This window comes from Sturnus vulgaris, chromosome 9 (assembly GCF_052056855.1).
Source record: "Sturnus vulgaris isolate bStuVul1 chromosome 9, bStuVul1.hap1, whole genome shotgun sequence".
Classification (NCBI taxonomy): Eukaryota; Metazoa; Chordata; class Aves; order Passeriformes; family Sturnidae; genus Sturnus; species Sturnus vulgaris.
The window spans coordinates 30,487,511-30,499,518 of NC_142251.1; the positions used below are offsets into that span (position 1 = coordinate 30,487,511).

The window sequence follows — 12,008 nt, forward strand, 5'->3', positions numbered from 1 at the left end:
AATCCAAAGCCAGCAGGTTTGGGATTGTCCTTATACTCCATATAAAGATATATATACACACGCATAAATATGTATATATATTTTTAAAATATCTATCTATGTATACACACACGCACATATATATGATAAAAATTTAATATGGGCTTGGGGAATTTGGAGGTCTGTGACTTTTTCTGGGATTTTTGAGGTCAGTGACTTCTTCTGGGGCTTTGGGTTCCATGACACCTCGTGGATTTTTGGAAGTCTGGGATTTCCCCGGGGATTTTTGAAGTCTGGGATTTTGGAGTTCTGTAATTTATCCTAGGCAGGGGGGTGGTACGTGCACGCTATTCTCAGTGCAGAAGGAGGCCGAGTAGTCCCGCATCCCTCCCGCCACCGCATCGCTCCGCACTTCTCCCCATTTCCCAGGGATGGGGGGGAACACGGGGGAAGAGGAGGAAGGGAGAGGCGGGGGCCCGGGGAAACCGAGCCGTGCCGAGCCGCGCCGCACGGGGAGGCGCCGGTCCGCGGTCCCCGCCCCTCGCCACCGCCTCCCGCCCGGCTCCGGGAGCGCGGCGCGGGGCTCCAAGATGGCTTTGGCCGGGCTGTGCTCGCTGCTGGCCGGCTGCTGCCTGGCCGCGGGCAGCGGCCCCGCCGAGGCGGCGGCGGAGGCGGCGGCCAAGGAGCTGGAGTGCAAGCTGAAGAGCATCACGGTGTCTGCGCTGCCCTTCCTGCGGGAGAACGACCTCAGCATCATGCACGGCCCCTCGGCCGCCGAGCCCAAGCTGCTCTTCTCGGTCCGCAACGATTTCCCCGGCGAGATGGTGGTGGTGGATGACCTGGAGAACACGGAGCTGCCCTACTTCGTGCTGGGTGAGCCTGCGGGAGCGCGGCGGGGCCCCGAGCATCCCCGGCGGCGGGGCTCCTCCCTAGCGCACCGGCGGGCGGGCGCCCTGCGGCTGCTCGGCCCCGGGGCTGGTACACCCGCTGCAGCATCGCAGCCCCGGGGCTGGTTCAGCACTGCAGCATCACGGCTGGAGATACTGCAGGCCTGGGGTGCTCGATGCATGCCCAAGTTGCCATCCACGGGGCTCGTCCCTGGCTCGATCAATGGCCACCGGCTGGCAGGAGGCCCACAGTCTGCTCCCAGCGTGCCTGGCTGGACGTGAGGGTTTCTGCTTTGTCTGCCCCTGAGCAGAGAGTCACCTTTCCTGCAGCCTGATGGAAAAATACTCCACTGCCCAGTATATCCCATCCTGCCTGTGAGTGCTGCCTCCAGTGTTTCCGCCCCCAGGTTTTGGGCTCTGGCCTGTTCACATGGTCTGAGTGGTTCCCACCTGTTCTTCATCCGCTGGGTGAGGCTTATCTGCCCTTGTCTCATGGGCTCCTTAAGTTTTCTTCCACCAAAAAAAGCCAACAATTTGCTCCTTTGTTTATGCAGAGCGAGGCCTCCACTCCTTGTGTGCAGGGACTTTCTTCCCTCCTCACCACCTGGAACAAGTCACTGAGGTGTTTCATTTTTGGTGACATTGGTGCAGAACATCAGTTCTTTGCCCACACATAACATCCTGCCCTGGGCAAATGCCACCATCACTTTCCTTAGCAGTCCCACAGAGGCTGTGTCACCTCTTGTGAGCCTTGTCCATCTGTTGCTTCTCTACCTGCACCTTGGGTGTCCCATGAAGTTTTTTAAATGCCACCCTTGTTTGGATGTTGGCCCAAAAATGAAGTACTGGTGTGTTGCTTGATGTGACACTATCCCACAGTACCACCCTTGTGTACAGGGGTGACCCCAGACTGGGTTTTTTTCCCAGCAGTTCATCACTTCCATGGCCTGTGGACTCGTCCATGCTAAACAGTTCTGGTTGCTGGTGGGGCTTGGGGCAGCACTGGCTGCTGTATGGGTATTCCCCTTCTCCCAGGAGAAAGGCAGAGGCAGGTGTGGGACTGCTGATGACATGGGGAGGGTATGTGGGAACAGCCAGGGGTGTTTTGCTGGAGTCCACGGGCTGTGTGGGGAGGGGCAGCAGGCTGTGGTGTGTCCCTGTCTCCTGGTCCAAGCCTGGTGCTGAGGGATGCTGCAGCGGAGGCCTGAGAGCGTTGCTGTGGCAACAAGGCAGCAGCGCTGCGGATGCGGGGGGACGCAGGCATGGCCGTCAGTCCCCAGCACCTTGATGCTCCAAAGGCCACCCGAGTGCTTGTCCCTTGGCCCCCTCGGACCTGATCTTGTGGAGTCAGACCCCAATGGGCCCTGGGACCTCGGGTGCTGCCAGCAGGGAGCACCTGGGTGTGGATCGGGAGGAGGTTCCTGGGCATGACCCCAGCCTATACTGTAGGGTTTTCCTCAGGGATTTTTCAAATCCATGAGGTACCACACGCTGCGCAGTGCAGGAAAGAAGCTGTCTGCCCTCGCAGCCCCGACTGCACTGATAATACCTGCCTGGGGTTTGCTTTTGCCTCCTTCTACTCTCTGCTGTCAGACAAGTGTAAGGATGACAAGCCCTGTGCCAGTGCACCCTGATGTCCTGGCCAGGCTCTGTGGGGTATTACTGCTTGGGATACTGATCCCCCAAAACCATGACCATGCAATGGTGCTGTGCCAGCCCCCAGCATGCAGGGGTTTGGGTTGTGAAGACACAGAAGTGATCTCAGTTCAAGTCTTCCTGCCTGGAATGCTGGGGCTGGGCTGGCAAGAAGGGGCACCTTGTAGGCCCTCTGTTTGCCAGGTTGTGGCTTCTGGTAAATGCCATGTTACATCTTCCTCTCTCCTTGCCTTGAAGCTGGCATGGCTGCTTTGCCACCTGTGGGTGTTACTGTTTTGTGCTGCTTTACCATGTGGTGGTGTTGGTTTATTATTATTATTATTATTATTGTTATTATTACTACTACTACCACCACTATTAGCCTGGACACTGCTTTTGCATGGCAGAAGCTCTGAAATGCACAGAAGTCTTGCAAGACCCAGACTTGGTAATTCAGAGGCTTCAACCTCTGGATCTGGAGGTTCCCCAGCCCAAAAAACCCAAGAGCATCAGCGCTGTCACTGCACACTTGCTGGGGACATGGCTGTGCCAGGTTGATGCCTGGAGGTGGTGTGAGTGGCTTTTTGTGTTTTCACAAGCTCTCGTGTGGGGACTGGAGGGTGTATTTGAGCATCTTTCCAGAAATGTGGCTTCACACAGTGCTGCTTGCACGATCCCTGGCAAACACCAGACCTGTTAACTGCACCCGCCTTGCTGAGTTTGAATGTGTAATAAATAATGTCTTGGAGTAGGGGATGGTGGCTGGTCTGGTTTAGTGTCTGACCCAGTGGGAGCTGGGCAGCTGCTTCTTCTGCACTGGTAGTTTTCAGATCTAGTGCTTGTGCACAGGGAAGGGGTTCTCAAGGGAAGGTGAGCTCCCACTCTGGTTGACAGACTTGGTCCAGACCCAGGTGTTGCCCCTGATCACAAAGGGCCGGGGTTTGGGCTGGAAGCACCATGAAGTGCTTCACAGAGGCTCATGGCATTGGCAGCTTGGCTCTGCCATGTGGGCTCTCGATCAGCTCCCTATGCGGGGTGGGGAAGGTCTTTCCATGCCTCAGTTTCCCCTCAAAGAGGTTGCAAACATGCAGGTAGGTGGCTACAGTAGGGGGGATGAGTGAGGGGAGAAGCTGGGAAAGGGTCTGGATCAGGGAGCCCAAGGATGGTGGGGTATCATCTGCCTCTGGTCCTGGTGCCCCCCTCAAATTCCTCCTAAATAATTCAAAGGCCTTTGGACTTGGCTAATTTTCATGGACACTGGAATGTGTGGTTCCCCTGCCTTGGTGACACCTCCCTGCCACAGTGGCCAAACAAGGCATGCCACTGATGGATGTATGGATTTTTCTCCGAACTGAAGATGTGCTGGGGTCTTTGGAGAGCCACGTTCGCTGCTTGTTAAAGCTGAAGTGCTGGGTGGAGTTGTTGGACTGGGGATGCCAAAAATGGCTGTGATTCCTGACCCCTGAAAACCTCTGATGGGAAGCTCTGGTAACAAGAATTAATGATGAGCTCTATATTTATCTTTACGCAAGGGGGTGAGGCAGTGCTTGCTGCCTGCTTTCCATGCACCTTTTCTGGGTCTCACCCTCCCTGCTGTGTCCATCCTGGTGCCAGAGGCAGCTGTGGGTGTGTTGGTGCTCAGATCTCCCAAACATGGGGACCTGGTGTCTATGCCTCTGCTCCTCCAAAAGCAGATGGGCTGTCTGTGGGGTTATGACTTCTGTTCTAGGAGGAGGCGAGATGCTTGGACAAGACTTTCCCCTACTTTACAGCTCTTCTTGCTCATGAGTGGAGTGAGTTTTAATTGCGCTGGCTGCCTTCTTGCACACGTGCTGCCTCACTGCCTGTGTTTGGTCAGGAGCAGCTCAGGGCTCTCACCAATAAACCCCACGTTGGTTCATATGTTTATCCCCAGAGGGACTCCAACACCATCTCCCCATGTTACTGTAGGGTTTTTCCCCACCTCTTGAGTTTTCAGGAAGTGCCGAGGGTGTGGGAGCCAGGATGGGGCCACTTGCTGTGCACCGGGCTGCCTGCATTTAAAATCACCTGCTTTCATCCTGCTTTCATCCTGCTTTAAATCAAGCAAACCTTCATTTGAAATGGTCGCCTTTCATCTCGTTTTGTGTTTCTTGCATTAGTTGTATTTTTTCCTGAAGGGAGGAAGCGTTTTGCTGGTTGGTGGCCATTAAGAAATGCTAATTTGCAGCTCAATATTCCCTGTCCGCTCGCCTTCACACCCCCTTCTCCCTCGCTGCTTGTCTCGGCAGCATCCAGCCACATTTGATATGTCATTAACTGGATTCACACTCCTGCAGGCTGCTAATTTTTTTGGGCCCCATCCTTTGCAGGTTATAAAGTAACACGAGGGGTATTTATGAGCATCCTGGCTTCCTTTAGCCCCTTGGGCTCAACGGAGATTTGTGATGCAATTAAAAACTGCACCAAAGACGATGTCTTTGACTCCTTTGCCTTCTCTGTAATGCAATAAATGTTTGAAAAGTAAAGTCTTGAAACACCTTTTTGAGTGTAAAATCGACTTGAGAAATGAGAAAGCGGAGCTGATGGGTTGAACTCATGCTTTCTGGGTGCCAGATATTTCAAGATCTTGAAATACTGGATGTTTTTTTTGCATGCTGTTTTTTTTTTCTCCTGAGTATGGAGGAGCTGAAGGAGCTGCTTCTGCCTCTCCAGGTTTCCAGCCCAGTTGGTGTGCTCTGAAATAGGGCAGTGCAGCCCTTCATCTCCCGACTTCCCACTCCCCACTGCCCTCTCAGGAGTCTCAGCAGCAGAGGATGGGAGATGGTTCTTAACTTCAATGACTTTAATAGATTATCATGAACTCCAGCCTTAATACAAGCTGTCATGATTTCAAATTATCTTACTTTTAAATTAAATAGATTCCTTTTTAAATACAAAATCAATTCTAATTTTTTAGAGGGGTGAGATTTTTCAAAGGCACCAATGAGTTGGGCATACTTAACCGCTCTTGAATATCTCCCCGAAATATCTAATCAATTTTTTTTTTTTAAATCCTAGCTAAGCTCTTGGCTCTACTTCTGGAGGGTCTGGGCCTGACTTCCCCGGGTTAATAGCAGGATAGTGGAGAGGGAGGGGGAATTGCAGGGATGTGAGACAGATCAGGGTGGGATGTGCCTGCTGCTAATCGGGGTGACGGCCACTGGAATGCCCGCCTGCCCTGGCTCTGGCCAGATGTGACACCTGTCAGCTCTCATCCTCTTCCCACATATCTCCCTGCAGCTGAGGACTGCTGGAGACTGTGTCCTTCCACTCTGTCTCCTATCCCCAGCTCCTAAAAGGCCCTCAAGGTGGGAAGCAGGAGCCAAGGGGCTGCAGGATTGCATTATCCCATACTTTTTTCCAGTTCCATGGCAAGTGAGAAGAGCATCCTATTGAGTTTTGTCCCTCTCACCTGAATCTGGATGCTGGCTGTGGGTCTCAAAGCTGTTGGCACACAGGGCAGCTCTTTAGTCCCAGCTCTTCGTGGTGGGAAGCAGTTCTTGGGGTGTTGAGGTGCCATTGCCTGGCTTGACTTAATTCCCAGGGGCATCACCACCAGAGGCCCCCTTCCCATCATATGTCACTATCTCATGAGAGCAGAGCATGGCAGAGGGCTGCAGCCAGGCTGACTCCACCATGGGGCCCACAGTGTGAACCTTGCACTTGGGAATAGGTGTAATGGTGAAATAATGAAGCAAATATTAAGAAATTCTGAAGTACCTAGAGAATAACCAAGTTAAATTATACCAGGGGAGCTCAATTGCCTTGCTTAGATTGATTGAATTACTAAATGAGCCTGACTAATGGAATGGAGTGGATATATCGGACTTTTACTCAAGATCCTGAAATAATTTCTCTAATAAGATTGTGAGCCATTAATTGAACTTGGCTTTGATCCTGGACACTGTCACATGCTCTGAAACCCGCCGGTGTGATCTGTGCTCTGGCAGGCCCGGCGAGGGGACAGCTGCTGTCATCTTCCTGCTGGGTGGCTTGGAGGGCAGCCGGGGGATTCGCCTGGGGAGGTGCCAGGAGCTGTGGTGGGGAAGGGAACCCAAAACACCCCATCTCAGCTGCCCTCCTGTCCCTTAGCAACACCCATCCTGGCAGTGGGATTCACTGAATTCCTTCCTGCTGCCAGCAGCTGACCACCTGGCTGGGGTCTGAACTGCTGTTCCCATGAATTTGAGATGCATGCCTACTGAAAATCCAGGAGCGCCACGTTCTTGCTACATGTTCCTGGAGTGGCTGCTGCTGGTGGTGGAACATTGTTGTAGCACCCAGAGTACTGCTGGGTGTCTGGTCTGCTGTGTGAGATGTTTGTCCCCAAGGCTTGAGGGCTTCCAGAGTTTCCAGCAAAGCAGAGAAGAATCTATCGTGGGGACTCGTCCTACCCTGACCCTGCCCTGGAGCACCTAGTGAGGCAGGACGTGCTCATCTAATAGCAGTATCTAATAGCTCATCTAGTAATTGGGTGAAAACTACTGGTGGGATCTCATTCAAGCCCCTCCTCTTGGCCACACGGCATAACCACATTCCTTTTCCAGCTGAGTCCAGAGACTGGAGTGAGGTGACCTGCTCAGTGCCACTAAGGCACTGGGAACACCTCTTGCCTGGTAACACTTCCTCTTCCAGGCAATGGAGCCCAGCACCAACCTCAGCTATGAGTAGAGACAACCCTTAAAACCTCGTGGTGGGGTGGAAAATGCTGCAGGAGAGCTGTCAGCCTCCCAGGGAGGAGCAGGGAGTCCCCTGTGGCCAAACTGGGGCTGATGGGGGCTCAGGAGGGAGGCACAGTATACACATCCCCATCCTCACAGACACCTTGTCCCCATGCTATGCCCATTGCAGACCCACTCTCTTGCTGGGCACGGTTGTTTCAGTGACATGGGGGATATACAGGGCCTCTTGTATATTTTTTTCCCTTAACCAAAGGGAAAAAAAAGTAAGAAATAAGGATTTTGTCTCTAGGAACCCGTTGCCACAGCAACCGTGCATCCAGCTGGCTCCAGCAGCAGCAGGGCTGGGAGGGGATCTCGCTGACCCAGAAAGCAGTGGGGGGAGTGGGATGTGGGGCTGCTTGGCCTTTCCAGGGGGGGTGTCAGGGTCTGGCAGGGTGGGCAGGGAAGCAGCACTCAGCCAAGGAGGCTGCGGGTCTCCTGGCCCCATCTTTTGTCTCCCTTCCTAAATAACTCATGTCCAGGCAGGGACGCTCAGGCTTGGTCCTGTTCCTGCCCTGAGACCTGTCCCAGTTTTGGCTGCTGGGCTGCTCATTTGGGCACTCCTCAAACACCCCCAAAGATTTCTGATAGGTTTTACACCCCTGGAATTGGCTGTGGTTCCACTGCTGGAGGGGACCTTTGGGAAGCCATACTGATGCCTTGATGCCACTGTCTCACTTCTGCCCTCCTCTCCATGTGCCAATGACATTTGCTCGTGGGCTGCACCCCATATTTTATTTTATTTTATTTTATTTTATTTTATTTTATTTTATTTTATTTTATTTTATTTTATTTTATTTTATTTTATTTTATTTTATTTTATTTTATTTTATTCTATTCTATTCTATTCTATTTTATTCTATTTTATTCTATTTTATTCTATTTTGTTTCATTCTGTTTAATTTTATATTCTATTGTGTTTTATTTTTTTCATGGCTGCTTAGCCAGCTAAACGGAGACTGCAATCATCTCTCTTAGAGCCTTGCTGCCGAGTGATCCTTCAAATGAAGGAATTTTTGCCTGGTGGGATTGAGGCAGTGCCTGGATGATGACAGCTCTGTCATTTAAGACTGGTTGTCCTTTTACTTCCAAATTGCTGGGCTCTGGCATCTCTGCAGCTGTGGCTGGTGGCTCACCCCAAACAGCAGCTGGGTGATTTGTCTAGGGAAGATTTTTGATTGCCAGGTTCTGGCTGTCCCACTGCAGCTTTTTGCTGAGAAATCACCCAGAGGAGAGCGTGCCCTGCTCCCGTGGGCTGTGTTGGTATTTCTGATCCTGTTTTCCTGCCCTGCAACATGGGGTCCTTGGGATGGATGCTCACCTGGTGCTGGGCTATTTAAAGCCTGGTGTGGGATATGGTTAAGATGACCCCACACTTTGCTTTGCTTTGGGGTCTCGTTTGCTGGTGATGGGCTGAGGAAGGGGTCTGAGCCTATTCCTCCATGGTTCCTGCCTGCAGAGCCTGAGATCCATTGGGAAGTGGGCAGGGACTTTTTAAAACAGTTATAATCAAAGGGAAGTAAGGGATCCTTGAGGGACCCTCTAGCTGGTGGTGGTTCATGGGTCACAGAAGTTTGGTGTCCACAGCCCCAACATGAGAGGGGACACAGCCTCTTTTCTGGCCAGCTCTGATGCATGTCAGTAATTAGGATGACTAATGAGCAGAGCAGAGCAAGCAGCTTGGGGAATGCAGAGTGCTGGCTTTTCTCCTGCAAGGAGCTGACCCAGCTGAAAACTTACCTGGTGGAGGAAAGAAATTGGAGACTCCCAGAACCATAGAATGGTTTGGGTTGGAAGGGACCTTAATGCTCATCTTGTTCCATCCCCTGCCATGGGCAGGGACACCTTCCACTATCCCAGGCTGCTCCAAGCTCTGTCTAGCCTGGTCTTGGACACTTCCAGGGATCCAGGGGCAGCCACAGCTTCTCTGGGCACCCTGTTCCAAGGCCTCTGCACCCTCCCACTCATGGGGAAGAATTTCTTCCTAAGGGTTGGACAAAGGGCAGAGAAGGTGGCAGAAGGTGCCAGTACTCTTAGTTGAACATGTCACATCTGCTTGGCCTGGTGAGGGCTGTATTGCCTTACGAGTGCTTCCCAAATCAGGTCAGTGGTCCAAGGAAAACCATAGCCTGTCTGCCAGAGCCCTTTGGGATGGAGACCTGTCTGATGTGTACAGGCAGGATCTTGACCTTGTTTTTTGGGAGCGGCACCTCCTTTTCCTCCATCCTGCACCCCTGCCCTCCTCCCTGCTAAAAAAAAACCCCAGCTGTGATGTCACTGTCACAACACAGTGGCTGCCTGGGAAGGCAGATATTAACAACCTCGAAATATCCCCGGGACAGGCTCTTGTGTGATGGGAGACAGTTACCATGGAAACCTCCTTCAAATGAAAAAAAAGAGAAAAACCCCCAAAATTTAAAGCAGCCCTTGTAGCTCAGAGGAACTGTGGACCTTATTATGGGTTTTGACAACCCCCCTTTTTCTTTTATTGCTCCGGCTAAAAGCTCCAGGAGACAAGGCAATTAATTTAGCATCCCAAGGAGAGTGAGAGACCGAGGGTACGGTGATGGGAACCGGTTTCCCGGGCTGGCAGGCACCCGGAACTTCCCGGTGCCACTGCCCCGCCGCCACCAAACGCCCTCCTCTCATGAAGTTGCTCCAACACAGAGGAAGAAGCGGGGTAGTTTTTTAGAAGAGGTGGCTTAAGGATTAAAAGACCCTTTCTAGATCCATGCATGGAATGTTTGGGAGGGGATGGGGTGAGTGGAGAGTTCAGGGCACTGCCAGACAGGTGAGGATATGGGAAAGCACCACAGATTGCAACTCCAGTGTGAGAATGGGTGGCTCAGCATGGGCTGGAGGGGCTTGTCCTTGTGAAGGTGGCAGGAGGAGGCAGTGCCCTTTCTCCTGCAAGAAGGGCAGCAGCATGGCTGGGAGACTCCTGTGCAGATCAGGTGAGCTGGCTGGCTTCGGTAGGGAAGGGGGATGCTTGGCAGGGGAGACTTCCCACTCCCAGATTTTCTTGCCAGCCTCTGCTAGCAGCAGTGGCCGCAGGGTCTGCAATTGCTCTCAGCCCATTTGCTCCCCTAATGATGTCCCCAGAGTCCGCAGCCTCTGGGAAATCTGTTTGGACTGGAGAGACTGCCGTGCCTCACACTGCCCTGAGCTGGCCCCAAGCTCCCCTGGGCACTGCTTTCCCAGTGGTGGTTGTGCTGGTGCAGAGCTGTTCTGCCATCCAGTGCTGCACCTCCCAACCTTTCCTGAATTGTTGAGCCAGAAATAGATGGGCTCTATCTTTTGCCTCTTTGGGAGATCTCTGGAGAGGAGCAGTGAGGGGGCCTTGAGAGCTGTCATGCTGCTGTGGAGTTGCTGGCTTTCCTGTTGGCCAAGGAGGGAAGCCAGGAGTTTGCAGGCATGACATGTATAGTCTGACAATCTGGGGGTGGGGGGAATTATAAATGTCTCTGCTGGTCCATGAGCTAGGAGCTGCAAGGATCTCATCCCAGCTCATGTCAAGGTGCATCTTCAGTGGCCTGAGATGTGTGTCCAAGCATCTGCAAGCAAGGCACTTCCTGAAACATCCTTCCAGGGAAAAAGGAAATCAATTTTATTGGTTTTTCAGCAGGAGCTGCTCTCTTCTGGATGTGCTGTGTCATGGTGTGCTCAGACTAGGTGGACAGGAGAAATAGCTCAGCCCCCTCCATGGATGGTAGGAGGGGAGTCAACCTTGGACTTGGGCTGGCTTCCACAGCTTTTATTGTCATGTTTCCACCTTTTTGTGCTTGCAGAGTAAGGCACATCTCTGGTTAACCCGGTAGGACTCAGCCTCAGCCCCAGCATTCCCCCACAGCCATGGGGGGCAAACGGGAAGAAAGGGGTTTCCTGCAGGAACTGGGGCTGGTGGCTGAGTGGGGGATGCAGAGGTTCCTGAGAAGTGATGCTCATCTCCCCATGGGATGGCAGTGACATGGGCAACCTGGGATGGGTCTGACCTCCTTATAATTAAACCTCAAGGCTGGGTCTTCCCAGCTTTCACATGTTGGGGATGAAAGGCATTGTGGATGTGAAACCACCGTGCCATCAGTAAGGAGCTACCAGTGATGCAGTAATGGAGGGAGGGCAGGAAAGGAAGGACCATGAGGAGGGAGGAGAGGCACAGTGCCAGGAGATAGAAAATAACTGCAGGAGCCACAGAGAATCCAAGGGGCATTAGGAGCAGTGATGGCAGAGCCACTCGCTGTGGATGTGAGTCACAGCATCTTCGGTGGCTTCTTGAAGCTGTTGCACACAGAGCCCAGTGAAGTGACCTTTGGAGTGAATCACAGCAGGAATTAATGGCTGGTTTCACATCAGGTGGCAGCATCCAGGTCCTGGAAACAGCTCTGCAAGAGATGTGGCTGTGTAGTCAGTGGGTTTCTGGCCAAGAAAGGGAGGAGATGCCAGGAGGAAACAGCAGGAGGAAGTGGCAGGCTGGCCTGTTGAGCCCTGGACTCAGCAGCAGCCAGAACTGGCAGGGTTAAGGCAAAGACATGGCTGTAAATGCAGGAGTTTGCAGTTACTGGTGCTGAGAATCCAGCAGGGCTCTTTGGTCTTGAGATACTGAAAATGCAGCTGATTCCTCACCTTGATTTGATTTTGTGTGCTGCTTGTTTGCACAAAATGGGCTCCTGCTTCTGTGATGCAGGAGTAAGAGACAGCAGCCCCTTGCTTAGAAACTCCCTGATCGTGATCATGGGAGTGATATCCTGGCTAGGGCAACTCTTTT

At 52.6% G+C, this 12,008-nt stretch overlaps 1 protein-coding gene across 7 annotated transcripts in view; it reads left to right on the forward strand.

Annotated features, from left to right (window-relative positions):
* Positions 1–545: 545 nt before the first annotated feature.
* ASTN1 (astrotactin 1) overlaps positions 546–12,008 on the forward strand; it is a 70,320-nt gene continuing 58,857 nt past the window's right edge. For all 7 annotated transcript variants that reach the window (XR_015805555.1, XR_015805556.1, XM_088170352.1 and 4 more), the window contains exon 1: positions 546–852. Coding sequence is in view for 5 of the 7 variants with exons in the window: in XM_088170352.1 (XP_088026478.1) it covers positions 570–852 (283 nt within the window). In the remaining 2 variants the exon portion in view is untranslated. The remainder of the gene's footprint in view (positions 853–12,008) is intronic.